Source organism: Lampetra fluviatilis, chromosome 19 (assembly GCF_964198595.1).
Source record: "Lampetra fluviatilis chromosome 19, kcLamFluv1.1, whole genome shotgun sequence".
NCBI classification, from domain to species: domain Eukaryota; kingdom Metazoa; phylum Chordata; class Hyperoartia; order Petromyzontiformes; family Petromyzontidae; genus Lampetra; species Lampetra fluviatilis.
In genome coordinates this window covers 8,755,409-8,783,355 of record NC_136293.1, presented here as the reverse complement: position 1 = coordinate 8,783,355, position 27,947 = coordinate 8,755,409, and the positions used below count along the sequence as shown (strand labels likewise).

Sequence of the window (27,947 nt, the reverse complement as noted above, 5' to 3'; positions counted from 1 at the left end):
TTTTACCAGGGAAGGCCCACTGAGCTATATAGCTATTTTTCATAAGCCACCTGGCCACAATAGCTCAACGAGGTGGCTTGTGGAAATGTATAGCAGCCAAATACTCGAGGCACGTTTCTAAATGTGGAGGGGAAACCCGGAAAACCCATAGAAAAATCCACATGGACAACATGCAAACTCCAAACACGACATGGTTGGGTACAAACTCACGATCTGTATACTGTACCAGGTGAAGTATTAAACATCTTATCAGTGTCCCATTTTTATCATCCATTACTGGTTCGTGTCAGGACCGGTAACCATTTTCTGTGGAATGAATGCACCAGTTAACATGCGACTGGCTAGCAGTAGCTGTTCAACCCCTATGGCAGCCAAAGTCACCGCCCGCTACAGGTTTTTCAGTTAAGGTGCAGCCCTGCAACTGGTTGTTCATGCCACTGGTAGTAATGCCCCGAATAGAGCAAACGCTGTTTTACCATTTCATGCCAACAAGATATCTTATAAGAGGTGGGCCATATTCATAATTTACCCAACCACATGAAACCTATTCGGCTGGAAACTTGCCTCGATGTACTTGTGCCCGGACGACTATCGAATCGGTAAAACTGGATTGCAAATCCTGTGGTAACCATGACACTATAGCAGCTCTCTTGTTTCTCCGTTAAGGTGAAACACGTGCATTACTCTGGACATTTTCTAAGTGTGGCAAACTAATAACCATTCATTATTTGGTTACTTATGCATTAAATATACAATTTGAACCCTAATTCAGTATTTTCCTTGTCCTTAAATACCAAAAAATGCTGTCAGCCAAGTTCGTGGCCATCACATGGTTATGTGCAATGATGCCATTCTAATATGCAATGAATGCCTATTCGAGTTGTGGTTTTTGCAAATGAATTAACTTAAAATGGGAAAAAGCTAAATGTGGTTGATTGCTTTAAGTTTCAAATTTCAGGCACTCAATCTGGTCAATGTTTCTGAAACTGCACTTCCATAATGTCCACGTATAAATGTTGAGATCATCCAGACGAGATTCTCAATTTAATATGGATTTGTTTTAATAAACACCTTTTAAAATGTGTTATGGCTCATATGGATATATACTGGCATTGCGGCCAAGTGTTTACAATTTTCATGAAAAATTCTAAGATGCATAAGGTCATTTTCTTCATTAAACCTTGATGTAAACCAATTTCTCAGAGTATGGTCAGTTTATTCCAAAGGCAGAATACACCAAGACTGAGCAACTCAATGCAAGCTCCTTTGAGTCATGTTTGTCTTTCTACTTCCACCACCGAGACACTTTTTCAAAGTATAAACATTAACAGCAAAGTCACTAAAATGTTTATTAGTAAATCAAATACAGAACAAAAAGCACAATAAAACATGCAGCTCACGAGTACTGTATTAATGTACTAGAATAATCATTTGGCAGTTTTTTTACGACTGCAATTATTTTTTGTACAAAAAAAAAGCCTGAACTAGAAAAGGCAAGCAACAATGAAGCGCCAAATGAAATGTTTTCACTTTCCACTTTAAACATAAATGCTTAAAGGGAAGAGAAAGCCTGTACATGAAGCAGTAACTTACAACACAGTGTACATTGATCCATTTATAGCTGAAAAGCATCTGCTCATTTGCCACATCCTTGAATCGCTAGCAAAAATTTCACTCGGCAACAACACGCTACTAAAGATGCCAAAATTGACAGGTTTTCATCTATTACTGTTGCCACAAACCTGCAGTTTCCAAATTATCTAGCCATTATTGCCTTAAGCATATAATACGCACAAGCTCAGCAAAAAATATGTCATCAGGTATGCTCACTAAATTCAGTGCTCGTCAAACTGTGGCTGCAGTAACCATGGCATCCCTTACACAAAAACCCCGAACTAAAGTTTAGTAAGTACAAGAGTGTATTTATTTGAAGTATTATCTTGTTTTCTTTACAGCTAGCTTACTTCACAATTCCCTGTGTCACCATCGTAACTTCAATGAGGTCTGCATGGGAATGTTTTTGCACACTCCAATTTTGGTTTTATGAACCACCCGTGGGTGTTAACGATTTTATTAATGCGGACAATCCGTACACAGAGTTTCTATTCATGTATGGTATCCGTAGATTTTCAATATTAAAATTTCAAAACACCTTTCCAACCAGACAGCTAACCAGTTTCAAACAAAGTGAGAGGAAACTAACGTTAGCGAAACCAGCCAAACCGTGAAGTAAGCCCACCATACTTCCATTTACACTCCTGCTAGCACTCCTATTCGTCATCATCATCATCGTCTTCATCCTCATCCTCGTCATCTTCCTCATCATCATCTTCATCGTCGTCATCATCCCTCTGCTTGCTGGCCGGTTTCGAGGCAACCTTGCTGGTCTCGACCTTGCCCTTTGACCTGTACGAAGCCATGTCCTGTAAACACACAGAGGTAAAACCATGCAACCTTGTCCAAGTGAACACTACAAGTTTCCAAATTACCCAACACGAGGAAAGATGAGAAAGCAGCCTCTCCTGTTGCACTCACCTTGTCGTACTTCTCCTTCAGCTTGGCTGTCTTGCGCTCGTAGATCGACTTTTCGTCAGCAGGAGCGTTGTTCCACATCTCACCCAGTTTCTTGGCAATGGAGCCAATGGTGAGACCGGGATTTTCGGCGCGCACCTTGGAGCGGTACTCAGCGCAGTAGATGAAGAAAGCCGACCTAGAGACGCACGCACGCGCAGGAGCAGCATTCGCCGCACGCGGAGAAGCACGCAAACAGTGTGAGGGAGCGACTCTCGCTGCGTGAGAGCCTGCGGGGAAAAGCACGGGCCAACACAACAGCAACAGAAAAAAAATGTATAACATGACAGGCAAAATAATGGATACAAAGCACACAGAAAACATAAAATTATTGCAACAAAGCAGTTTCAACAGTGCAATAAAATAAATGTGTTTTTTTATTCTCAACACTGATAATAACACCCTACTACATCAGGCCCAATTAACAGGGCTGTTATTTATAACTGGCGTGCGATGAGATTCTCACGGGGGTCTCTTGGGGGCATTGGGGTCCTTCTTTTTCCTGCTGCCCCTCTCGCCCTTGGGAGGCACGTACGTCTTCATCTCTCGGTCATACCGCACCTTGTCCACCTTCGCCATGTCCTCAAAGCGAGTCTTCTCCTTCTCCGACATCGTCTGTATGACAAAAAAAAAATTGTATTCCTTGAATAAAACCACAACAATTTCACCCTTTGACATGTCAGTTAAACCAGTCCCAAAAACAGTGCGAGACTTAATTATTGCCACGGTCGCTCACCTTCCACCGCTCGGAGCACTTCTTGGAGAACTCGGCAAAGTTGACCGACGCCTCTGGGTTCTTCTTCTTGTGCTCCTCGCGGCACGTCTGCACGAAGTAGGCGTATGACGACATCTTGCCCTTGGGCTTCTTCGGATCTCCCTTACCCATGGTTGGTTCTTGTTGGCCGCTGTCACCGACACTTGCTGCTCAAGATTCTTCTTATTTCCTTGACACTACTGCCATCGCAGGGTAGTGGTACAAACAGACGTTAGATGTTTAATAGCTCACATCATTTGTAGCTTTAACAGAGCTGGGTGCTGTGTAAAAACTATCCAACTTGGAACATATAAAACCAATTTGGTACCTCTTCTCTGGAAATGTATAATTTAAAATGTAACAAAGCTTTTACAATTGTTCGCTAATACTTATATCACGTGACTTCATTAACACTACAATTACTACAGAAACAATATTACATGAGCTTAATGACCGAGTACAGGATAGAGCACAATCTTTGCTGCTCAAACAGCGTTGACTAATGCATAAAAATGTTGGATAATACGTTATTAGAGTTTTGCTGGCTGGTGTGTGGTTACGTCACTAAGCAATTCTGCGCAACGGCACCACCTGAAACCCACGTGGTTTATCCGCAAACATGCGTGGGCATTTGCTGGCTTTTCTACATAAAGAACTCGTTTGCAGGATGCTAATTAATCGGGCGGGCATTGCGTCAAATTTGCAGGGATTACCAACATTTCAGATGTGGTAGGTTAATCAATTTGATAGTTTTGGTATATTTGTAGATTTTTTACGAGAACTGTGGGGGGGTAGAGGTTTTTTGGAGGGCTATATAATTGGAAGGAAGTGTATTTTTGCAAAAAAATTAAGTAGATACAATTTTTCATATTTTCTGAGGGAGAACTTTCATTCAGATTTTCACAAAAGCTCCATATAAACATTATTTTAAATACACCAATATAAAAATGTTTATGAAAAACAGCGGCATATAAATATCCCGATGCCAACTTGACTATTCTAAAAAAAATAACAAACCTTTCCCTCAACAAAAACCCTCGAATTAAACAAAAAAATTAAACAAAAAATAAACCTGGGACGCCATTTCGCGAAACTGCCTTCTAAGCCACCACCCCCCCCCTCTCCTTTACCGCTCATTGTCGGCGCGTGTATTCTTTCTCAAGCACGAAAACAAAGGCATCAAGGCGAAATGTGTAGTAGATGTAGGTGTGGTGTTGGTTGGTGGTGTTGGCTGGGAGTCGTAACGTTAAATCGGCTACAAGAGCCCTCCCCCTCCCACCTCCTCCTCGGTGCCATTTTACGCGGCCGCGCCTTCCGCCATTGCCCCTGGCCCGAGTTTGCGAGCTGCCTCCAACACCACCATCATCGCCCTCTTATACAACCCCCTTCTTATCGTTCTCTATTTACCACCGCCACCAACATTCTAGCGACGTTAATAAATCCCGGCTCGCTAAAGTTTAAAGAGGTTTTTGTTGGCGGTAACCACCAACACTACCACCACAGCCTCTCGGTGCGTGTGGACATCGCCAACACGAGCGCTAATGGCGACCCGCAAATACGCTCGGCCGCCCACCGTCGTGTTATTAAAGCACGATGTGTGTGTGTGGGGTTTCTTAACACGCACACACGCTTTGAAATATGAGCAGTGAAAAAATTACGCAATCGCCTTTCGTGAGGAAATATCAACCCGCGCGAACGCGGGGGTAAGAATGGGGGTGTGGGGATTAAAATAAACCACACAAAATACTAAACTTGTCATCTATTTCCTCAAATTACCTAAAGTGAACGTTTTAACGCAATTTTTTTGTTTTAAATCTGAACAATTTTTGTAGCTTTACACGCGGCGAGAGATAAACGCGGCAGCTCTTAACGAAAACACCTCAATCCCCCCCATGCCCCTCCCCTCAATCCCCCCTCCCCACTGAACCCCCCGCGGTCTCGCGCCCAACGTTCGCCTCGCGAGCGACGCGCGCGGTCTTTTTTTTCCCGCGCGACTCGCGCGCCCCCATAGCGATACACGGGGGGTGAGGGGGTGGGGGCGATTTGGTCGCGAGGCGGTTGAAGGGGGATTTAGTGAGGAAGGCGACTGGAAGGGGTAGGGGGGGTGATGTGGAGGGGGGGTGATGTCGGGGGGGGGGGGGGCGAGTGATGTCGGGGGGGGGGTGAGTGATGTCGGGGGGGGGCGAGTGATGTCGGGGGGGGTTGAGTGATGTCGGGGGGGGGGGCGATAGGGGGTGATGTTGGGGAGGGTGATGGGGGGGGTGTCGGAGGGGGGGGGGTGATGTCGCGAGGCGGTAGGCAACAGCGGCAGTAGCGCGCGCGATTTTTTTCCCGCGCGAAGCTCGCGCGCCCATCGCAGTGGGGGGGGGGTAAGGGGGGGGGCGGTTGCGCGAGGCCGAGCGCGCGCCAACGTCAATGAGTAACGCGGCATCTATGGAGAAGAGTAAAGGCGATAAGAAGTCGTGCAGTAAAGGCGGATGATGGGCGATACAACAACAAAAACTACACCTCCGCGCAAAATGGCACCATTTGCCGTCCGGAGTGAATTGTATATTTATTTACAACAAAAAATTTGCCATCTTGGTTATATATTAACATATCGTACTTTTTAGTCTTTATCCGTTAATTTGTATTTAAACTTGCTAGGGTGGCGCGGACGCCAGGGTGAGGAGCGATGGGAAGGGTTTCGAGGAGGGGAGGCGGGGTAAGTTGGGGTGGCTGAGGGGAGGAGGCGCGCGGGGGAGGCAGACTCGGCTGAGGCGATTTCGCATTAAAAATATAACAAAAAACCATCGCGCGGCCGATATGGCGTTACATTTGAGAGAAAAGCCACTCTCCCGAGACGAATGACGCAGAAAACGTGGCGATTCAGAGCCAAAAAATACGCAAACGCACGGCACTCAAAGTTGCGCCCATTCGCGAACACTGCCGAGAAGCTTAAGCACTGTCGGCCATTATATGTAGATCCGCCTCGCACAAACTGAGTCACAAAAATTGTGCTCACGGCTCGGGCACGCGTCTAAAAACGCGCCCATATCGCGCACCACAACGGCCCCGAGGGAAACTCGACGGGAATTCAATTGGCGACGAAACGCTGGCGACCGACGGCGAATATCCGTAACTTACGTGCGCTCGCTCGCTGCCTCTCCACTGTGCACCTCGCCGTAACGCTGGAGAATGGGAGGCTGAGGGGGCGATGAGACGGCGATTTCTATTGGCTGGCGTCAGCGCGCGCCAATGAGAGGCGCCTCCTGATTGGCCAGAGGTTCCCCGTCCAAACGCATAAAGACGGCACCCGATTGGTCGAGCGCTAATTTATGCGGCGCTGAGAGAAAAGCGCGGGAGATTCGCTTTTAAGCCGTAGAGCCCCCATTGACACCGTAGTAGTGCTTATACGTTGTGCGAGGCGCGCTATAGTGGGGCGCTTATTGCGTGCTCCGCGCTCAGGGCTAGGGATGTGTCATGCGAGATTATTTATGGGGCGCCGATTAACGCCGCTGGGCCGACTTTCGTGCAGAATATATGCCCCGGTTGGTCACATGCACCACGTATTTCGCTTTGCACCGAGGAAACGGCAATCGCCTCGAGCTTCGGCGCATCGCCGGCTGCGAGTGCGACGCCTGCGGAGGCGCGTGCCGCCGATTCCGGCCCCCGCAGGCGACGAGACCGTGGGGGAAATTGGGCCCCCCATTCCGCACTCTCGAGTTGGCGCGTCCAAATTCAAATCCGATTGGCCGTCGCCCTGGTGACGTCATCGACGGTCAGCCAATGGACGCCCGGGTGGGCTTCGCCGCGCGCTTCCCCTCCCCCCCTCCCTCTTTGCGCGTTTCCAACGCGCACCCTTCGCCTCGCGCCGGGTGGGCGGGGCCAAGCGCGCGTCACGCAAGGGGGGGGGGCGGCGGGGGGTTGGATATTAGCCCCGCCTTCTTTTAATTAAGCACCGCCCTCCCCCCTCTCTTCGTGTTCTGATTGGCTAGTGAACAGAGGGCACAGATAACGAAGGTCTTATAAACAACACGGGGGGGAAATAAAAACGGACGACGTTTCAGACATTGGCCCTTTTTCATAGCACATATGTGTTGATGTTGCTTTGGCAGTGGTGCAGACAAGCGCAACGTCATGAGCTATTATCAAGGGCCATTACCTGAAACGTCGCATGTTACAGTATATATTTTGTTTTACTTTAAGGCCACAATTATTGAGGAAAGAGTTGGGAGAGTGAGTGCACTGTAATACACACAAATAACAAATAAAACCTTGATAACTGACGAATTCATTGAATTTTGTTAATGTAAAAAAAATTCCATATGAATTATTCCTGATAACGGGTTTTATTTTTTTTAGCTATCATTTGTGGCCAGGTCACTTTTGAACAATACGTTCATATATTGATTTGAAGCTTTCGTGACTGCAGGAACCCATACGTTAATACCTCAGTGGGCTTTGTCTGGTTAGGACGGGGATGGTTTAATTTAATTTGTATGCGTTTGGGTGATTTGTTTACCTTTCCTGTGTGTACTTTGCACTCCCTATCGTATTTTTGTATTGTTCGTTGCTGTTAACGTTCTGACCCGCCCCGACTGAACATCTGTGGGAAAACAGCCTAATAGCCCATCGGATTCCTCCAGTATAAATACAATATTCTGACCAATTAATTAATTATTATTTGCTAAACCTTGCATCTCAAATTTGGATAACAATCACGCCCCGTATCTTCGCTCGCATCAATACGCCCCGCCCACTTCATACGAGACCCCGCCCACTTCCCCGCGAGGCCCCGCCCACTTCCCACGAGGCCCCGCCCACTTCCCGTGAGGCCCCGCCTCGACGCGTGACGGGCCCGAGTGGCGTTTGGGGTTGGTGAGTAGGAGGGGTGTATGGAGGGGAGGGGTGGAGGGGGGAGTGGGGTGTATGGAGGGGTGGAGGGGGGAGTGGGGTGTATGGAGGGGAGGAGTGTAGGGAGGGGAGGGGTGGAGGGGGGAGTGGGGTGTATGGAGGGGAGGGGTGGAGGGGGCAGTGGAGTGCATGGAGGGGAGGAGTGTAGGGAGGGGAGGGGTGGAGGGGGGAGTGGGGTGTATGGAGGGGAGGGGTGGAGGGGGAATTGGGGTGTAGGGAGGGGAGGGGTGGAGCGGGGAGTGGGGTGCATGGAGGGGAGGGGTGGAGGGGGGAATGGGGTGTAGGGAGGGGAGGGATGAAGGGGGGAGTGGGGTGTGTGGAGGGGGAAGTGGGGTGTGTGGAGGGGAGGGGTGGAGGGGGAAATGGGGTGTAGGGAGGGGAGGGGTGTAGGGGGGTGTAAGGGGCGGGGCGGGGGGTCTCGTGGGTTTGGCTTTTAACATCCAAACAAGACGCCGGCGTTTCGTGCCCACCTCTCCACGGCGGTGATGCTTTGGGTAGTCACCCGCCTCTCTTTAGCGGTAGCAGCAGCAGCCGGACCGAATCGAGAGTGCTGTAGTTAGTCTAGGGGTGGGGAGTCATTACGTTGATGTTGGTAGGAGCAACATTGTTGTTGTGTTGTAGTTGGCTCGACTTCACCGCGGGTGCAACTTCTGGCAACCCGTCAACGTGGGAGCTGTGGCGTTGATGGTGGTGGGGATTTGCTGTCGTGTTCATTTCTTCTGCAGCTATTTGGTGGCGGGCGGGGTTAAACCTCCGTAGTATTGTAATTGGTAGTCCCGCTGTTATAGTTATTAGTAGTTGGGGTGGTGGTGGCTTTAAGGAGGGCGGAGGAGGTAGGAAGCCGGCGTGGCCCTCGCTGCCATGTTGAATGCGCTGACACATGTAGCAGCAGTAGCAGCAGTAGGCTGTAGTTAGTAGCAGCAGCAGCAGCAGGCTGTAGTTAGTAGCAGCCCTTTACAACAAGAGCTATTAACAACCACATCGTTGTTGGCTCATCCTCACCCCCCTTGGTTTTCCTCGTCGGCGCAGTCGGCCCGTTCTTTTATTGCACCGCTGCTATTAATTTTACTTGGTGGGGTGGAAGCGGAAAGGGCGAGGGGGGGCTTGGGGGTGGTGGTGGTGTCGGTGTTGATGGTGGTGGCTGTGCAAACGGAACAAAGCGCGTGGCTGTGTGTGTAGGGAGAGAGACAGTCGTGTCGCTACTGTACCGCGGCGTGTGCGACACGGTACAGTACACAGCACGCAGCAGGGGGTGGTGGGGGGGTAGTTTGCAGCAGCAGCAGCAGACAGCAGCAGCAGCAGTGATACAGACAGCAGTGATATAGACATCAGCATACAGACAACAGCAGTGTACAAACAGCAGCAGTGGTACAGACAGCACCGCCTGGCATCAGAGTGCACACGGAGGGAAGAGTCGGGGTGGTGGTCGGGGTGGTCGCGCTTTTTAAAAGGCTGTGGAGCGAGAGCCGGGAGGCGGTGTCGGCAGGTGGTGACCAGGGGGGCAGCGGGAGATTGGAAGAAGAAGCAGCAGCAGCAGCTACCAAGCAAGCTACAACAGCAGCTACAACAGCAGCTACAACAGCAGCAGCAATCAGCAGCAGCAGGCTGCAAAGCGGCGGTCGTCATTTACACAGCAGGCGACGGACGGGGCGAGTGAAAGAAGCTAACGAGGTGTTCGAGAAGAGAGGACGACTTGCGAGGCGACGAACACAGCAGTCGACCGGACTCGCCATTGGTGGTCTTACGAGAAAAGAAGCAGAAGAAGGACGAACGGAGACAGCCGAGGAGCAAGCGACGACGACGGCGGATTGACTGCTGCTGCTGTTGTGGTCGGTAAGCGACACGAACAGCAAACACAACATCTGCAGGCGACAGCCAACAAAGCGACGGGTCCGTAGAGTAGTAAGAGGCGATTTGAAAGCTGTAGCCCGGAAGGCAAACGTGGATGTGATATAGCAAGCACAAGCAAGACACTTTGCAGGCTGCAACAACAACAATCGTAGTGCAACGTCGAACCTTACAGAGCTTCAGACGTCAAGGTACAAAGATAATCTAGGAGAAAAGTGTGGTGACTGAAAGCTACTAACTTAGTAAAAGCACAGCATTGATTGTCGTGAAACAGTCGTCAGCTGTCTAACATCTACCGGGTGGTCCTAGAGGGAGGGCTGCTGCGTGCCACGTGCTTTGAGAAGCAACCTTGAGTCTAGCGGGGTAGGTAAGTAGACGAATTAGTACTCCTAGGTTTTTTCGATAAAGTCACGTAGGTAAAAATAAGTAAATAATAGAAATAATAATAGGGAAACAAATTTGTAAATTGTATTATTTACTTCGGTAAAGCACGTAGGTAAAAATAAGTAAGTAATAAAATAATAGAAATAATAATAGAAATAAAATTATATTATTATTTTTTTACTTCGGTAAAGCACGTAGGTAAAAAATAAGAAAATAATATAAATAATAAAATACTATTACTTCTATTTTTTTTATTTACTTCGGTAAAGCCACGTAGGAAAAAAAATAAGTAAATAAAATAAATAATTGACATAAAATAATATTATTCTTTCTATTATTTTATTATTTGCTGATTTTTACCTACGTGACTTTACCGAAAAAGACCTAAGAGTATGAATCCTTGCAGTCACGAAAGCTTCAAATCTAGAGCGAATTAGTCCCGAGTTTATATCGGCTGCTGCTGTCGAGATAGGGGGGGGGGGGTGCCGGGCTGTGTGGGGCAGGTGGGGACATGCATTAGTGGGCGACTGGACAAGATGACACCACAGTAGGTAGGTAGGGCGAGAGCGATTTTTGTGGACTGACGGGTGGAGGTGGTGGGGTAGGTGGTAGACCGGCTCGAAGATGCACGTGGACGTAGAGACCAGGGGGGAGAGGGCAGGACAAAGAGTTGCACTCGTGTACAGGTGGGTAGGCACATCGGGGTGGGCATGAAGGTAAAAGAGGTATGGGGGGGAGAAGAGTTGAGAACAAACACGTGGACGTGTTAGGTGAATCATGCAGGTGAACAAACACGCGAGCAGAGAGGTACTACGGTACATACCTGTCAACCCATTATCAGTGCCCTACCTTATTAGAGACTAATTCAGACCTTATTGGTCATCCCGTGCCTTTTATAAATCTCAATGTTTTTCCTACAAAGTCCCATCACAAAGGAGAAATACAAACAAGTAGACAACCACCACTAGTACACTCACCACTAGTACGCTCACCAATAGTACACTCACCACTACACTCACCACTGCACTCACCACTACACTCACCACTGCACTCACCAATAGTACACTCACCAATAGTACACTCACCAATAGTACACTCACCACTAGTACACTCACCAATAGTACACTCACCACTAGTACACTCACCACTAGTACACTCACCACTAGTACACTCACCAATAGTACACTCACCACTACTACACTCACCACTACACTCACCACTACACTCACCACTGCACTCACCACTAGTACACTCACCAATAGTACACTCACCACTAGTACACTCACCACTACACTCACCACTACACTCACCACTGCACTCACCAATAGTACACTCACCAATAGTACACTCACCACTAGTACACTCACCAATAGTACACTCACCACTAGTACACTCACCACTACACTCACCACTACACTCACCACTGCACTCACCAATAGTACACTCACCAATAGTACACTCACCACTAGTACACTCACCAATAGTACACTCACCACTACACTCACCATTCCATACCTGTCAACCCCTCAATGCCCTACCTTATTAGAGACCAGTACAGACCTTATTGGTCACCCCGTGCCCTTATAAATCTCAACATTAATCCTACAAATCCCATCACAAGGGAGAAACACAAATAGACAAAAAAATTTGTTTGCCCTTATTGAAACGGCTTTATGCCATATGGACCTGAGAGGTATGCGGTGCAGGTTGGTGCGTATAATAAAAAGTTGAACGATGTGAACAGGACGACGGACGGGAACTTCAGCTGGACTGAACGGGACTCCGCAGGCGGCGAGCCGCGGGTGGACACGCGAGGCCGTAGGGCGATGAACGGCTTCAGCACGGAGGAGGACAGCCGCGACGGGCCTTTGGGCCAGACATGTTGCCTCATCGACGACGGAGAGCGGTGCGGGCGACCGGCGGGCAACGCGAGCTTCAGCAAGAGGATCCAGAAGAGCATCTCGCAGAAGAAGCTCAAGCTGGACATTGACCGCAGCGTAAGTCTTGTACGTGCAAAGGCGGGCAGCGAGACAGAATATCTTGGGGCCTTTGTGTGCTTGTGTGTGTGTGCGCACGTGTGAGATTAATTCATTCAGTTGGTTCAATCAGTGCCATGGGTCGTGTGGGCCATAATATCTCGGCGAGTCAAATTCGTCAGCTATTGCACAAATCAGTCAAGCCATGAGACATGCCATATATCAGGCGTTTTCTAACTGAATCCTATCAACTATTCCACAAATCATTCAATCTATAATTAATTCAGTAATTGCATATAGCAGTCAATCTGTCGCGACATTATTTAATTAATTAGTCATTCCATAGTCCAGTTATTCCGTGAATTAAGCATTCCTTAAAATAATTGAGCCATTCAATAAACCACTCTGGTCATTTGCCTTACAATTTGTTGGTCAATAAATCAGGCCACCACTTATCGCAAGTCTCCCACTTAAACAGTAACAATCTCATTGGGTCCCTACCTTCAATAACAAATGTACAGAACATTCATCCTTTATTAAATCATTCTGTTCATCCTAAGTCCATAAGGGAATAATTCCTTCATAGGATGCGCAATGAATAGGTGGGAGCATTGTGAACACAAGGCTCTGCTGCAAGAGACATCTGGATGGAGAGCAAAAAGTAAAAACAAACAATTGGGATGGTGTAGAGGAATGAGCAATATATAAGGATGTATTAAACTTTTAAAATTCCTTGGAAAATATTGCAAGATTAGCTTACAATACGAGGATGTAAAATTGTACATCACGCTATAAAATTGACCAACTACTTTAAATTGTAAAATGATAGATGAAAAGTCTTATCAAAGATCCACAGTTATTCTGAGGTGCAAAAATAAATAAAAAAGCAGCTACATCATGGGACCTCCCTTGCCTTTTGATGCATTGTCTTTGTGCTGTTCACCTTTTGGCGTCCTCTGCTCTAACACCGTTTGAGACGAGGCTCAAAGAAAGCTTCCTCTGGTGTGAACCAATCAGTTTCAAGGACAATGCATTTATTATCAGAGTACGTTTTTTGTTAGCATTCTGACCACAAGCATTGTGGTTAATGCAGACAAAAAGGGGAAAAACCTATTATAAAAAATATTTGTTTAAAATATTTCTAAACTGAATAACGGCGTACTTTGATATAAAAAGCGGCATACTATAGTTTAATCACCGCATTCAATTCATTGACTATATGGTTAATCAAAAACAGTTGTGTTCAGGTGCAACGATTTTGCATATCTTTAAATAGAGACCTTAATCTGGATGTATTCCTCAACCCATCTGGGGTACTTCCGGACAAAGTATAAAGCTGAAATTTGGTACTTGGGTAGCTTTTAGGACCCAAAGAACAGGAAACATCTGAAAATCCGAGATTTTTCATTTTAAGGCCCTCAAATCTCGATTTTAAGTACCCCATAAACCACGAACTATTCTATCTTTTATTGTTTTGGAGATATTTCGGAATCAAGCAGGTTTTGAATGAAAAAATACGCATTTTATGATGTTCAAATCTTAATTATTCGAAAACGTTAAAAGATAGGATCTTCCCCTCAGTGTTAAGTTGGTTAATGTTTGTTCTTTCTAATAAAAAAGAACGGAATCTTTAAATTGAGAATTTTTCGGTTGGGGACGTCTTTAAACATAATAAGTTGCATCAAGTCGTCAACAATTTTTGTGTTTTTTGCGGAAAAATATTAATTTTTGGAGTAGTTGTGTCCGATCGTAGATCGAAATTGTAAACAATCATATCAGGTTAAGTATTTTATTTATTGAAAACGTTTGCCTGGGGAAGATAGGCTTTGTGAACTAGTAATGAATATGAAAACAAATCGGCATCCTTTTATTTAACTCATATGAGGGCCCACTAAGATTCATTATCACTTCAGCAGGGACGTATTGGGGGCACCTGTATCTTCATCGGGATAGTACCATTGTGTCGTTTAATGTTGAAAGTATTTTAGAGTATAGCCAAATGAACGTTCCGCTGGTTAACTGCTTTACTATCTGGTTAAATTATTGTGCATTTATGCTCACGGATTAAGGCCACCCCGTGCTGTGTATGTATAATTCATGGACCCCCCCCCCCCCGCTTCACCAACCTACACTGACCAGTGTGGTGAAGTATGGTCGGTCAAACACCCCCCTCCATTACATGTTTGACATCGGGAGGCTTTCATCCAGCAGTGGATTAACAAAGGGCCGTTTATTATAAATTCTTTTTTAAATCTGACAATGTTGTAGATCGTCTGCATTGCATTTCATTTGGCCTTTTGTATAATTGCTGTGTTTCCAGTATTGTAGCCGTGCGTGCCATTTTAAGTCCTTGTAGTAGACTGCAGATGTTTTGTGTGCACAGGCTGTGTTGTGTATTGCAGGTTGGTCTTAATCTCTGTCGGTGCATTGCATGATAGCCGTGCATGGAATATTGCATGCACCGTCTGCTGCACTGTGTGCATACCGAATTCGCTTTTGACATCACCTTTTCTGTCGAACACGGCCTTGCTTCGGTCTCTGCTACGTTCTTGGTCCTCTCGGCAACTGCCTGTCAGCCGTGCAGTGCTCCGATTGTCTCACCGTACAGGTTACTGCACTTACAGCCAGAAAGAGAACACTCTCACTGTGTCTGCCCCGTCTCTTACACAATGGGGCCGCGTTGCAGCACAACAACTTGGCTGGTAGTCTACACTTCCCCCGCTAGTGTCGTGCAACCCAGGGGGGCTGCCATCGTTAGATGTTGCAGGGGTGGTGCAGTAATCACCGCTTGCGCTTCGGAACAGGAATTACCTGGGTTTAACTCCTGACTCGCACGGCGTATTTTTGTATGTTTTTCTCCTGTTCTGCATGGGTTTGCTCCGTGTTGTTCGGTTTCTTCCCATTAGCTAGAAACGTGCAACGTATGTACGGTGTGTTGAACTTCTTTCGCACCGTACGTGGTCAGTCATGTATTCCTGGGTGAATAAGTTATGATTATAATATAAATAATAACGCAAGCGTGATGTTTAATATCCTTGGTCGTTAGTGTCTTTGCAATATCTCCCTCACCACTTCTGTGCTCTCTGCTTTCACGCCACCCACATGAACCAGCATGGTGTGAAATATGGTCAGATAACACCCACGACCTAAATGGCATGGGGCCGGCCCTCATCCAGCAGTGGATTTTTTTGTTATCACTTGCCGAGCACAGGCCTAAAGGCAACCTCCCCCCCAAAATGCCAAGCAGCCAGCAACAAAACTGCACAGGTGAAGGTGTAACAGATAAGAGTTCATACTTTTATTCGATTGATCGAGGTTAAAGGAACTCGAAAAAAAGAGCTGATGTGGCAGCAATTGTCAAAAGGGCTTTTACAAGCACAACCAACCGCCCTGTGGTTGCGACTGGCTTGCCCGCTGGGTGGATTTGCACAGAAAGAAATGTCAGTCATCGTGTGGCGGTATTGTTGTTCAAGGCAAAGTGATATATCGTTTTAAAATATACTTTTTAGGGATTGAGATTCCGACATTAGAATTCTGAGTGCCTGGAGAAAGAAAAAAAACCATGCACGTTAGTGGAGAACGCTGGAAGCTTTTGGGAAAAAAAGATTTGACTTGCGAACTGGTATAGGCATCACCTCTTTGCCCAGGAGGTGGGAGTCTTGCACATCAGCAAGGTTCGTGCTTGAGCTGGCCATGCCTTTTGTACCATCCCCACCAACCCAGACATCGCAAGCCAGTGCTTCTTGGGATATTGTCTGTCATACAGTCAGACTTTATTTGTGGACTGCATTTAATTCTCCATCATTACTGCTGGATGAAGGCTTCCGTAAGCAACCATCATCTCAATGCTGTGATAGAAAGACAAAGATCATCCACCCTATAGCCTTAACAGATGTTGTGGCAATTGCTGTTAGCGAGCAGCTATATACTCCACCTAGCACCTGCACACGAGTTTATTTCATCACTCCATCTCCTCGGATGTTGTTTCGTGTGTATCAGCTATTAAATGTGGGCTTTATTATTCTATTGGTTTTTACAAATCCATTTGCTCTTCATAATAAGCTGATCAAACTGGACTGCTATTGTCAGGGCTATTTATAATAGGACTTTAGAGCGTACACATGTAGTTTTAGTCATCAAAATAATAACTGGTATCAAGCTAAGTATGTACAGTAGAAAATATTCTGGCATTAACAGACTGCGATCGAGCTCCTTGCCGTAAAACATCGATGCTGTTGCCAATATAAAAGATTACCCATTTCACGTTGTGCTCCTAAAGCCCAGCCAATAAACAAAAATAGGGCACTTAGTTGACGCTGTTAGTGGTAATGGGAACCTTAGTTCCTGCATTAATCTCAGCTGCCTGTGCCCGTGTATTCTGCTGCCCGTCCAGCATCTATCTGCCCCCGTCCACCGATTTGTGCTTTGCCTAAAAATGCAACGGCTTGCGCTTCAAAGCTCAAATCATGTTCCATTACCGCTGCTTTGTGTACTGCGTTGAATGCCGGGGCCCCCGTTTGCAGTGGAACTCAACTCACTTTCTAACGAAAATGAAATCTGCAAAATGACGAGAAAATCCATCGTAACAGCATCAGCAACAACAAAAAGTTTTAACAAAGGGCAGGCGAACAAAAAAGAATACCCCGCACACCAGGCTACGCATTTTTTCTACTTTACAGCGAGCGAATGGCGCCACGAAGCACAATCGCCGGCTCTGTGTGTGAGTGTGCTCGCCAAAGGGTAGGAAGGGCCCATACCGGGGGATGGGGTGTGTGTAGTAGTAGTAGGCAGTTTCTTCTTTTTTTTTAGAAGAGGGCAGGCAAGGCAGGCAGGCCTCGCCACCAAAAAACTGTGGGCGGTTACATTCCTGCTGGGCCCACCATGGTAACCCGAGATCAAGTTCGCGTGCCTTCTTTTTACCCGAGTGCCTGAGCCTCAGCCATTGTGTACCCGACCGTGTCATGACCCTGCTGCTGATGCTGCAGAAGCACAGCCCAGTTGCAATGCGGTCAGGACAGAGTGTTGCGGTGGTGCACGTGTGTGTGTGTCCTGTAAACATCGCCGCTCGGGAGACAAAGGCGGCCGGGCGTGATGCTGGCCACCCACGTGTGTCATGCCGGCCTTCATAGATGCTATTGTACTCGCTAACAGCACTTGCCCCAACAGTCTGTTAAGGCTATGCGGGGGATCTTTGTCTTTGCACGCCTTTGCATGCAGGGCTGCCATGGTGCATGGCTTTAGTAGGTTTCCAGCTGTCGTGGAGCGGTTAGCGCGCTGTGCTACGAACCCGGCGACCAGAGTTCCATTCCTGCTCAGGGCCACCAACACCAGTGACGAGATTATCTGAACCGGTCCTGGGCCTCCCCTAGGTCGACTCAGCCTCAAGTGAGTACCTGGTGTGATGTGTAAACATCGCCACTAGGGAGACAAAGGCGGCCGGGCGTGGTGCTGGCCACCCACACCCTCGTGTGCCGTTCCGGGCTTCATAGGTGCTCGCCAACAGCACTTGCCCCAACAGTCTGTTAAGGCTATATGGCGGATCTTTGTCTTTGTACTGTACTCCCGTGCATTGCATGCAGAGCGTCCCATCGTGCATGTTTTTTTCATGTTTACAGATTTATTTTCGTTCTCCGGCTTTGCCAAACCGGATGGGTCACAGTCACTTCAGGACGTGTCGTGTGAGGAGCGGTCGCGCAGCGGTTAGCGCCCTGCGCTACGAACCCGGCGACCCCTCCCGCTCCCCAGTCCGATTCCCACACCACGGCCAACATCGGTGATGAATATCTGAATCGGTTCTGGACCTCCCGTAGGTCGACTCAGACTTACATATGTGGAGTACCTGGTGTATTGTGTAAACATCAGCACTGGGGAGACAAAGACGGTCGGGCTTGGTGCTGGCCAACCACCCCCCCCCCCTCGAGTCCCTTGTTGGCCTTCATAGGTGCTCGCTAATAGCACTTGTCCCAACAGTCTGTCAATGCTATACGGTTGATCTTTGTATTTGTGTTGTGCCATGAGAGGTTGTTTTAAGAGCTCTCATTCCGACCGCTTGTGTGCTTCGTTAATGTCCGTGACCGGTTGCAGAAGCCGGGGAAGGTCGTCACTCATAGCTTCATGTCTCTTAAATATGCTCTTCTATCTTGCAGTGATGGTAGTTGTTGTATGCCAGAGATTAATGGCGTTCAGTCCCAGTTGTTCTTGCCCTGCCTGTTTTTGTTGCTGAGCGTTTGTGAAATTCCGTAACACATTTAGTCGATATCCAATTTGAACAATAACCCACCAATTATGTAATTGGAATATACGTAGCAATCATTGCCCTCTCCTGCGAAAACTTGGCAGGATGATGATGATGATGAAAAGACTCACAAGCCTCAGTGAGACATTTATGCGTATGTATTTTGAACTTTATTTGTACCGCATGTAGCCAACGGTGTTAATCGTAGGTAACGAGCATGAATAATTATAATAGAATTTTTCTACCAATGCCTTCAGGTGCTGAAACGTTACCAAAAACGGCAACCACATTCGGCAATGACGCACAATAACTCGCGAGCGATGAGTGCCCCCATAACCAATTCATTTCACGTTCTTATATTTTTTCACCTTTTTTGCCTTGCTGGACAAGGTGCGGCACTTGTACATCTGCGACTTCCACAAGAACTTCATCCAGAGCGTGCGCAACAAGAGGAAGCGCAAAGGCAGTGATGACGAAGGAGGAGACTCGCCCGACCATGATCTGGAGTCACCCGAGGTGAGCAGAGGCGGTGATCCACGGCGGGGAGTGGTGTTGTAGTTGTGTTTAGTCACCAGGGCGGTAGGAAGTGAAAGAACTTGTTCCTGGGGGAGACCGGGGAGGATCGTATGGGAGGCAAGGTGGGGGCTTATACTTTCGTGCAGCACAGCTAATTTTTTACCATTTAATGTTACCAATGAGGATAGTGTAATCTTTTTATGTGGGGAAGCCTCCGTGATCGTTGACTCCCTTAATCAGAACTGCATTGTGATGTTTGGCCAGTACCTTATTTAAAGGAGTCTTTTGCTTCGTGCGGGAGGAAACCGGAGTACACAAAAAACCACGCACCTACTGGATAGGCTCGAGAGTACATTGTTTTACTGTCGCCTTGCAGCTCAAGCCTACAACACCTGGTATTCTCAGGCAGTCTTTCATCCAAGTGTTCGCGAGGCTTCAGAGTAACCAGCAAAAACTCGTGCATACTGAGGAGATAATGTTACCAATTGGTGCGTACTGCCTTCTGGGCACTGTGCAACCCATCGGCTTTGGGAGTTTCCACCAATCTCTACACGAGTCACCAACCCTTGCCCTCCAAAGTGGCTAGAAAGCATTGTGCGCCACCAGTATAGACTTATAAAGGAATCGTTATCAGTGGTGCACAACCCGAATTTAAATAAAATAAAAACTCGCTGCCTCATAACAGAAACATACATTTTTCGATTTAAAGCTTTCGTGACTGCAGGGATTCATCTTCTTGGTTCTTTCGGTAAAGTTAGTATGTTATTATATTATTATGTAAAATTGTTATTATTTTATTATTTCCCTTCTACGTGACTTTACCGAAAGAACCAAGAAGAGAAACATACATAGCAGCAATACATTTTAGCTTGCTATGTTTTTTGCTCCTAAAATGTAGCATTAATCTCAATGGTGATGGATTTTGTGATTTTATTTACCCGTCTCTGCTGTGCTCTGTGGTTGGAGGGTAGACAGTGGGCATGTAATAATGCATCGAGTCGTCAATTAAAATTACATTATTACATTCACATTGCATGCATTGAATCACGTGTGAAAGAATACATTTACAATTAGTACAATGTAAAATGCCCAACATATATGGTAATTTAATATTTAGATTAATGGAGAAAAGACTAACGTACACACGAGCTAGATAAAGCAATGCACAACACAAACAAAATGGTGAAAATGAGCCAAAACGATTATTCATTTCTTGAGTCATATGGCAACCATGAATTGTGACTAATCATCGTATTTTTGTCAAGAATAATCGTTACCATGCTGATGTAGCCGGTATGGGCTTAATGTAAATGAACCACAAGTATCTTCTTGGTTCTTTTGGTAAAGTCACGTAGAAGGGAAATAATAAAATTATAAAAATTAAACATAATAAAATACAATTCTCACGACGTTTCGGCCACAACGCAAGCAGCCGTCCTCGGGTGAAGAACAGGGCTGTTGGAAAGACAGCGTCTGAATCTCATTTGAAAGAACCAAGAAGATGAATCCCTGCAGTTACGAAAGCTTTAAATCGAAATTGAACCACAAGTATAATTGTGATTGGACCCACAGTCACGTGAGTGCACTGTAGGCTACGCCCACCAGTAGCGTAATCAATTCAGGGTACAGGGCACCTATTCAGATTCGGGTGGACACTACAGTACGGGGGTTGAGCAGTGGGGTGGTGTGAATTGGGGTTGATTGGTGTGCATCTGATCATAATTACAGATGCACAAATGCTCCTCAGAAGAACACTTTGAAATAAAGAGCTGCAGTTACACAACCCTCTGGTGTCCCTTGGTGGTGGAGTCATCCGATTATCAGGAGGGCAGAACACAACGCAGAGTATCCACTCATCACCTCTGAACTCATCAACTAATGTTGTTGTTTTTACTTGTTAACCGGCCTGTCCCCTCGTAACGATCACGGAAGGAGAGGGATAGGGCGGACCGGTTACACTGAGTAGGCAGCTGACTTCATGAATCATTCTCCTTCATGTGGATTGTTTTTTTACATATATATAAACTAGCACTGCCTGTGCAATTGTGCGCGGGATCCATGACCGGGGTGGATGGTGGGTAAGGGAGGGAGGCGTGGTGTCAAAGCTACGCACGAACCCAGCGCAGCGCTGTGGGATGCGGGTGGCGTCCACACGGTGATGTCACTGCCGCACAAACGCATTTGCGCATCAGCCAGGCAGACAGGAATCCAGGCAGGAGGCCAGCCCAACTTTTTTCGAATGTATTATGAGCTTGTGATAGCATGATGTCACAGTTGCTGAACGCAGACCCTGAGGCCCAGTTTGCCAAGCATACGGCAACAAACGACATGATTAAAGTTGCAATTAATAAGAGTTAGAGTTAATGCAAAATAATATGGTGTTGCTGGGATCCTGGTTTTACTTCTTGTTTTTCACTGTGCTCTTAGTTTTTTTTTTGTGGCTTTCACTTGGTTGTTTTTTTTTTCAAGATGCCTTCCTTCGAAGTGCCTCATTTTTTTTCATCTGATGGCACACTGTTTTGTGCCTTCCAACCAACTTTTTTTTCAGTTGTGGAGAGCACTGTGACAAATGCTAAGTTTGTTAGGGGGTGGGTATGCACAGCATTACTTGCATTCCGAGGGGTCCAAACCCCATCTCCCCATCCACCTGCAATTTGATGAAATGTCACGTTTCAGAGTTGCAGTTGATTCCTCTTAAACATCATGCGCGTGAGGGGGCAAAAGGTATTTTCTTTGAACCTATCTACGTGACTTTACCGAAAGACCCAAGAATATGCATTATTCTGTGTTTAATCAGTTGTTATATTGTAGTTGTGCTGTTGCAGTTTTCTGTAATGAGACAAGATTTAACTTGGAACGATTAGATACTGGCCACAAAAGTTGATTTTACAACTACTGAAGTTTGCTTCTTTATCAACTCTCCGGGCACAGCACGTGTGATGCAAATAAAACCGACAGTTTTAATTACCGGAAATGAAATACGCTGAATTAAGTTAACAAACCAAATTTTAATCCTGTTTTTTTACTTTGTTTAGTAATGGCATGATGTGAGCTCCTGAGCAATTGGTCAATCACGAGTGTGTACAGTCCTATTGATGGCATATTGAATGATGTGTGTGCCTCGTGTCTGTGCCAGGTGGATTTGTTTCAGCTTCAGGTGAACACTCTGAGGCGGTACAAGCGGCACTACAAACTGCAGACAAGGCCAGGCCTCAACAAGGCACAGCTGGCGGAGGTGAGGCACTACGCACGTTGAGTACACTGGAATCAGCAGCAGCTCTTGGCACCCGCCGGACACACGGGATCCACAATAGACTACAGAGGAACCAGAAATTCCCCTATACAAACACGCACACACATGTAGCATGCACAAGAACCATCCGTTTTTCTACGCACTCGGCAAGTACGCAGAACTTGGCAACACATTACCCATCTATACACACGCTGCTCATCACCTAGTACCTCTCTAAACACACTATTCATCACCCAGTACCCCTCTATACACACATACACTGCAGATCACCTTTTATGCCTCTATACAGTTATTGACTGTACAAGCTGAAGATGTATACACAATGATCCCCCATTTATCCATATGCAGTAGTATATAGCCACAGACTGCTGCTATGGTGTAATATCGAGGGCGCTGTTTAACTCTCCCCCACAGCAGCTGGAACAATGTGAATTCATTTTTTTAATCTCCCCACCTCTGCCCACCCAGCAGCATTAATGGGTTCACCACAATTAGTCGATAAGCAGGTCACGCGCGCTGGGATGATTAAGGTGTGTGTGTGTGTGTGGGTGTTGACGCTTCCAAGACATCTGGCCAGCGTGGTAGAGAAGGGTCCTCGGGAGCTCCCTCTCCTGGGAAGCCCCTTTCTCCAGGAAATGGCATGAGCAAGAAATATCAGGGCTGGCACACCCCCCGTACCTTTTTGTGTAGAGACAAGTGCTGTAAACGGGCATCTCTTAACGTCCGGCGCTGCAAGCAAGATGGTTGACGAGGTCCACATCTTGCTTGGCCATTTTTGTCTCCCACCCCCCCATTCCTGATATTTTGCACCTTGCACCCAGGTTTTCGGTTGACCTATGTGAGGCCTATGACAGGTTCAGATGCTCATTCATTGCCTCGGGTGTTTTTCCTTGGATGAGGATCAAACCCAGGTCATCTCGGTTAAAGTGCAACACACAAACCAATGTGACACTGCTCCCCACATGCATACAACAACAGCAGCAGCAGCAGCTGCTGCATTTCGCAGTGATGTCACCACAGTGTTTGTGCTGGGCTAGGTGCAATGGCAAAGGTCCGCTGTATAGCTAACATACTTTTGGGGAAAGTAATCTTAGCAAGCGTATATCAAGGCCGGCAGGGCACATGAGGGTGTAGGTGGCCAGCACCACGCATGCCCGCCTATGTCTCCCTAGTGGCGATGTTTAAACACCGCACCAGGTTCTCATTTGAGGCTGAGGTTGACCTCGGGGAGCCTAGGACCAGTTCAGATAATCGTCACTGGTGTTGACCGTGAGCGAGAATCGAACTCCGATTGCTGTTTCCGTCGTGCAGTACGCTAACTGCTGCGCCACCGCTCCTCAGTATGCACTAGGTGCACTCGCACATCCACACTCGTGCAACAAAATTCATACCGGGCGCAACAACGCTGTCCGCATACACAGACTGCAACTACACGGCACCCATCTCGGCTAAAGCTGGGTGCAGCTTTAGCTGAGGGGATGTGTGCAATGGAGTGTCGGGTCATGACCAGACAAGGCGGCGTGAATGGGGTCACTGCTTCCTAAAGGGGACACGATACACGTTTAGGGTTTTTACAGCCGTTTCGCACAATCTGAGCAGGATTCATAGTAACAGTTACCATAAGTTTTTTTTTCTAGCAGAGAGGGCAGAGTGCCTCCGTATTTCTGGCAAGCTGTCTCGTTCGCATAGAGAAACAAAAAAGGCACAATGGGGGAGATGCAGTGTCATACTGGGTGAGCGCTGTGCACAAGAGACACCACCTTAATTCTCATTCTGGAACAACGCCACGTAAACTGGGGTAATATGGCACCAGCTTCGTTGCAATCCGTTGCTGCGGGCGAGAAAATATCAATCGGCGTGCGGGCAACGGCGAGAGAGGATAAAAAGCAGTTTCAAAGGAGGCGTCGGTGTATTGTGAAGGAATTAGGTAATGGATGCACACGAGTGGCACACGGAGGATGGGCAGGGGCGGGTTAGCCAACGGATTTCAAGGGATTTGCAGGTTGCTGTGACAGATTCTGGCGGTTGCGGGAGGAAGCGGAGGCTGCGGCTTTACTCTCCCGTGCCCGTGATGGATGGAAGTGGGCAGTGCTGCTTGCGGACGCATACAATTGTGTGCGTGCGCGCCCACAAGCTCATTGTCATGCGTTATTAGGTCCTCCTTCGGCGAGTCGGGATCACCATTGGCGGGTATTCTCCATTTATTGTTGCGGCATGTGCACATGGGCGTACAATTTGCGGCTTTAAACATTATTGGCTGTGCCATTCTGCAGTCTTTGATGCGTAATCCAGTCGCGCTATTTTGTGTACCATTCCACCGGGGAATCAAAGGCTGGGAGAGGAGGACAGAAGTCCGTGTAAAATGCATTTTTATACAGTGTAGTAGTGTTTATTGTATGCAAAATCTTTCCCTCTTTGTTTAAAAAAAAATTACACGGCTTTGAATTGAGCGTGAGCCGCTCGGTGTTGATGAAGACAATACGTCATTTTTGCAAGCCGGTCTCGCCCGGTTTTCCAGACGTGGCCCGTCATCGTTCAAGCGAGCGGGGGACTTGATACGCATTAGCAACGTGCACACGTTGAGCGGTAATGAGATCGCACATCCGTGCTGAAGGGCAGATGGAGGCAGCCGGGCGGGGTTGGTCTTACCAGGGGACGGATAAATAGGCTACGTCTCTGCCTTATGCGGCAAAGAAAACGTGACGCCTTTTCCAGCAAAGGGTGGCGGTGATGTTTATGGCTCGAGCGTGCTGTTCAACAGATGGGATGTTGAAGATTAAAATAAAGACTCACAAGGCACCGAATTTAGCCGGGTGTAGTTGGTGTCACCGCGTGGCTGTAATCCATCGAATTGAAGGGGCTTTGGTAGATCTCAGAGAGAGAATGTGCGCATGTCACTCGTCTGCCCTGAAGAGTTTGCATGCAGAAGACAGCACAGCAAGTTGGTTGTTGACCTACCTGCGTAGCATTTTCAGTGTTCTCCTTCTTGCAGGCAGTCCTGGGTTTTATGTGAACACTTTGGTGTCATCCTGTCTGTTTAAAATACTGATATAAGAAATTGGCCAAACGTCTGCAGCAGAACCCTTCTGAAAAATAACACACTTTGTCATGAAACCGTGATGCTTTTCTGTTTTAAGAAAATAATAATTTTTACTTAACAATTATGTCACGATTCATATTATTGAGAGTTGGGCTTCACTACCGCTGCGTAAATGATCGAGTTGACGGCGCCGACTTGCGTTTGCTATGTTGCAGACAATCAGCCGCCACTTCCGGACCATACCCGTGAGCGAGAAGGACACGCTCACCTACTTCATTTATATGGTCAAGAACAACAAGAGCAAGCTGGACCAGAAGCCGGAAACGGTCACCGGATAGAGGTCAACCCCTCTCTCCGCCCCCATCGAAGGGTAGTCCCACCCGAACCCCGAATCCGCATCGCCCACACGCACGTACACTGAGCCTCGCGCACACGCCCGACCGACCGCACGGAAACACGCGGCCCTGTGTGTACTCTCCTTCCATTCCCTTACTTCACACCACGGGGGTCGCGAGTGCCACGAGTGCGGAGGTCACGCACGTGGGTTCCCGCTTGTTGCTCCGTGAACGTGGAGTCAACCTCCACCAATGCCACACGCATGGCGTTGGCAACGCCATTAAGTGTGGCCAGTGCTCGTACTGAGATCGCCAATTAATGGGGAGGTCATTTTTTTCTTGGAGGTTGGGGTGGGGGGCGATCAGGGACTTGGCTGAACATAGTGCATGTTGAGGCCATGTACAGAATCTCTCATGTGCCGAGTTTGCTGCTCCCATCGTATCCCATTGATCCGTCTTTTTTTGTGAACGTAAGACACCTTACGCCGTCAGCGGGTTGACGAAACGTGGTTGTTATTTTTGAAGTCTCTCCAATCTCTTGCACTCGGCGTGCAGTCGGCAAAGACGCTGAGGCACGAGGATGCCTTCGTTGCGATTGGCCCTGGCACGTTGTTGACTCGCCGGTCCGAGTTGAGCGCTTTCCTACTCGGCACTTGGCGCTTCTAGGCGTCCCTTCTGGCAATCTGGCACCAACGGTTGTCAGCGTTGGCCACATTCAGAGGTGCGAAAATAAATTCATGCCGACCCCCAGTGAAGGCCTTGGAAAAATGCATCCTGGCAGCAAACAAACGAATCCCCGCAAAGTCTGCGTTTGGCTCCCAACAAAGTAAGATTGGGGAGCTTAACGTGTATTGTGCCGTAGGATTGATCGCATTTGCTCGTGAAGCTTGCCGATTGGCGAGTTCCGAAAAATGCATCTTTGCGTGAGAACTAGTCAAGACACTGACACGAGAGAACCTGCGTACACACGGGCTTAATGAGCAAACTCCTTTTTCCACCAATCACAAGGCATCTGACTGAGTAATGTCATACTCTTTTAACATTTTAAACATTTCCTGTTTTTTATGCCCGGTTTAAAAGGATGTGGCTTTTTTTCGGGCCTGTTAATGACCCCACCCCCCTCCCTGCTCTTTTGACCATTGGGGGGTGGTCATCTCATTTTAAAAGCTCGTTTATTTAGTCAAGTGGTAGAAATTCCATGTTCCAGCGGTGTGGTGGCATTTTATGGTGTATCTCGGCGTCACCGAAAATCTTCCACACCGTTTGTCGCGTGCGAAGGCTGAAGACAACACGCAACTGCCAGGATGCGTTTTGCTGTGTTTCTGGGTGCTATTGTTGGCGGACGGAAATAACAGGTGGGCGGTCCGAGCCGTACGTTTTTCTGTCCGTCCACCAAAAACACAAGCACTGGAGATGAAGAGGTCGGCAGGTTTCGTGTGGTTTTTAACTACCAAACTGAAAGCCTTTACTGGATACAAATGTAATTGAAGTTTTGGGTTATAAAAAAAAAGCGACATGAATTTTTTTTACTTTTTTTTACGTGATGAAAGAGAAAATGTAATAAATTAATTTAGTAAGAAAAAGCAAGGTAAATAGGAAAAAAAAACTTTCGCAGATGTAAAGTGTAAGTGTCGAGCTTTATATGAACGTTACGTGCATTTGACCCATATTTAATTTGCGGTTTGCGCCTTGACCGCTCGTTGGCCTGCATCACGTTTGCAGAGCCATCGAGAGTCGTCACTTAACCACAGATTTTTTTTTTTTACGTGTTCACCAAAGCTTTTATTGAAAAAAAATGACGTGTACATTTGCTTCCCAACTACAAAATAAAGACAAGTTTTAAATCGCTTTCATGTATGTATTTTATTAAAGTAAAATGTCCAATAACATGGCTCGAGTAAGAAGAGTACGTGAGAGTAGATTACATGTTTTGAAATCAATAAAGTTATTTGAAGTTCGAAAGATGGATAAAAGCTGAGCTCTGGGAGGAATTGGAATAACAAAAAATAATCTGCAGTGAGGCAGCTGTGCACATTGCAGATGAGAGGAGTGAGTGATGTGCTTTGATTTGAATAAAACAAACAATGGGATGGCATCGGTGTGTACGTAGTTCAGACTGCACTTTGATTCTGGTGACCT

The 27,947-nt window shown here is 47.1% G+C and overlaps 2 protein-coding genes across 8 annotated transcripts; one reads left to right on the top strand and one right to left on the bottom strand.

Annotated features, from left to right (window-relative positions):
• Positions 1 to 1,335: 1,335 nt before the first annotated feature.
• LOC144937625 (high mobility group protein B1-like) lies at positions 1,336 to 6,577 on the bottom strand. 3 transcript variants are annotated; one of them, XM_078864970.1, is made up of 5 exons: positions 6,452 to 6,577; positions 3,308 to 3,525; positions 3,038 to 3,186; positions 2,536 to 2,710; positions 1,336 to 2,423 (listed from the first exon to the last, which is right to left on the bottom strand). In XM_078864970.1, exons 2-5 carry the CDS (start codon positions 3,455 to 3,457, stop codon positions 2,271 to 2,273), a joined length of 627 nt encoding a protein of 208 aa, XP_078721096.1. In that variant the 5' UTR covers positions 3,458 to 3,525; positions 6,452 to 6,577; the 3' UTR covers positions 1,336 to 2,270. The 3 variants fall into 3 exon arrangements, with proteins under 3 accessions (XP_078721096.1, XP_078721097.1, XP_078721098.1); XM_078864971.1 differs by having other exon boundaries at positions 3,308 to 3,522; positions 6,452 to 6,548; XM_078864972.1 differs by lacking the exon at positions 6,452 to 6,577 and adding an exon at positions 4,605 to 4,742.
• Positions 6,578 to 8,657: 2,080 nt separating this feature from the next.
• LOC144937623 (histone deacetylase complex subunit SAP30L-like) lies at positions 8,658 to 27,900 on the top strand. 5 transcript variants are annotated; one of them, XM_078864965.1, is made up of 5 exons: positions 8,658 to 10,050; positions 12,198 to 12,459; positions 19,055 to 19,180; positions 22,317 to 22,415; positions 25,689 to 27,900. In XM_078864965.1, the coding sequence occupies exons 2-5, from the start codon at positions 12,280 to 12,282 to the stop codon at positions 25,809 to 25,811; spliced, it is 528 nt and encodes a 175-aa protein (XP_078721091.1). In that variant the 5' UTR covers positions 8,658 to 10,050; positions 12,198 to 12,279; the 3' UTR covers positions 25,812 to 27,900. The 5 variants fall into 5 exon arrangements, with proteins under 5 accessions (XP_078721091.1, XP_078721094.1, XP_078721093.1 ...); XM_078864968.1 differs by having other exon boundaries at positions 8,658 to 10,054; positions 12,198 to 12,450; positions 19,100 to 19,180; XM_078864967.1 differs by having other exon boundaries at positions 8,658 to 10,054; positions 12,198 to 12,450; positions 19,088 to 19,180.
• Positions 27,901 to 27,947: the final 47 nt, after the last annotated feature.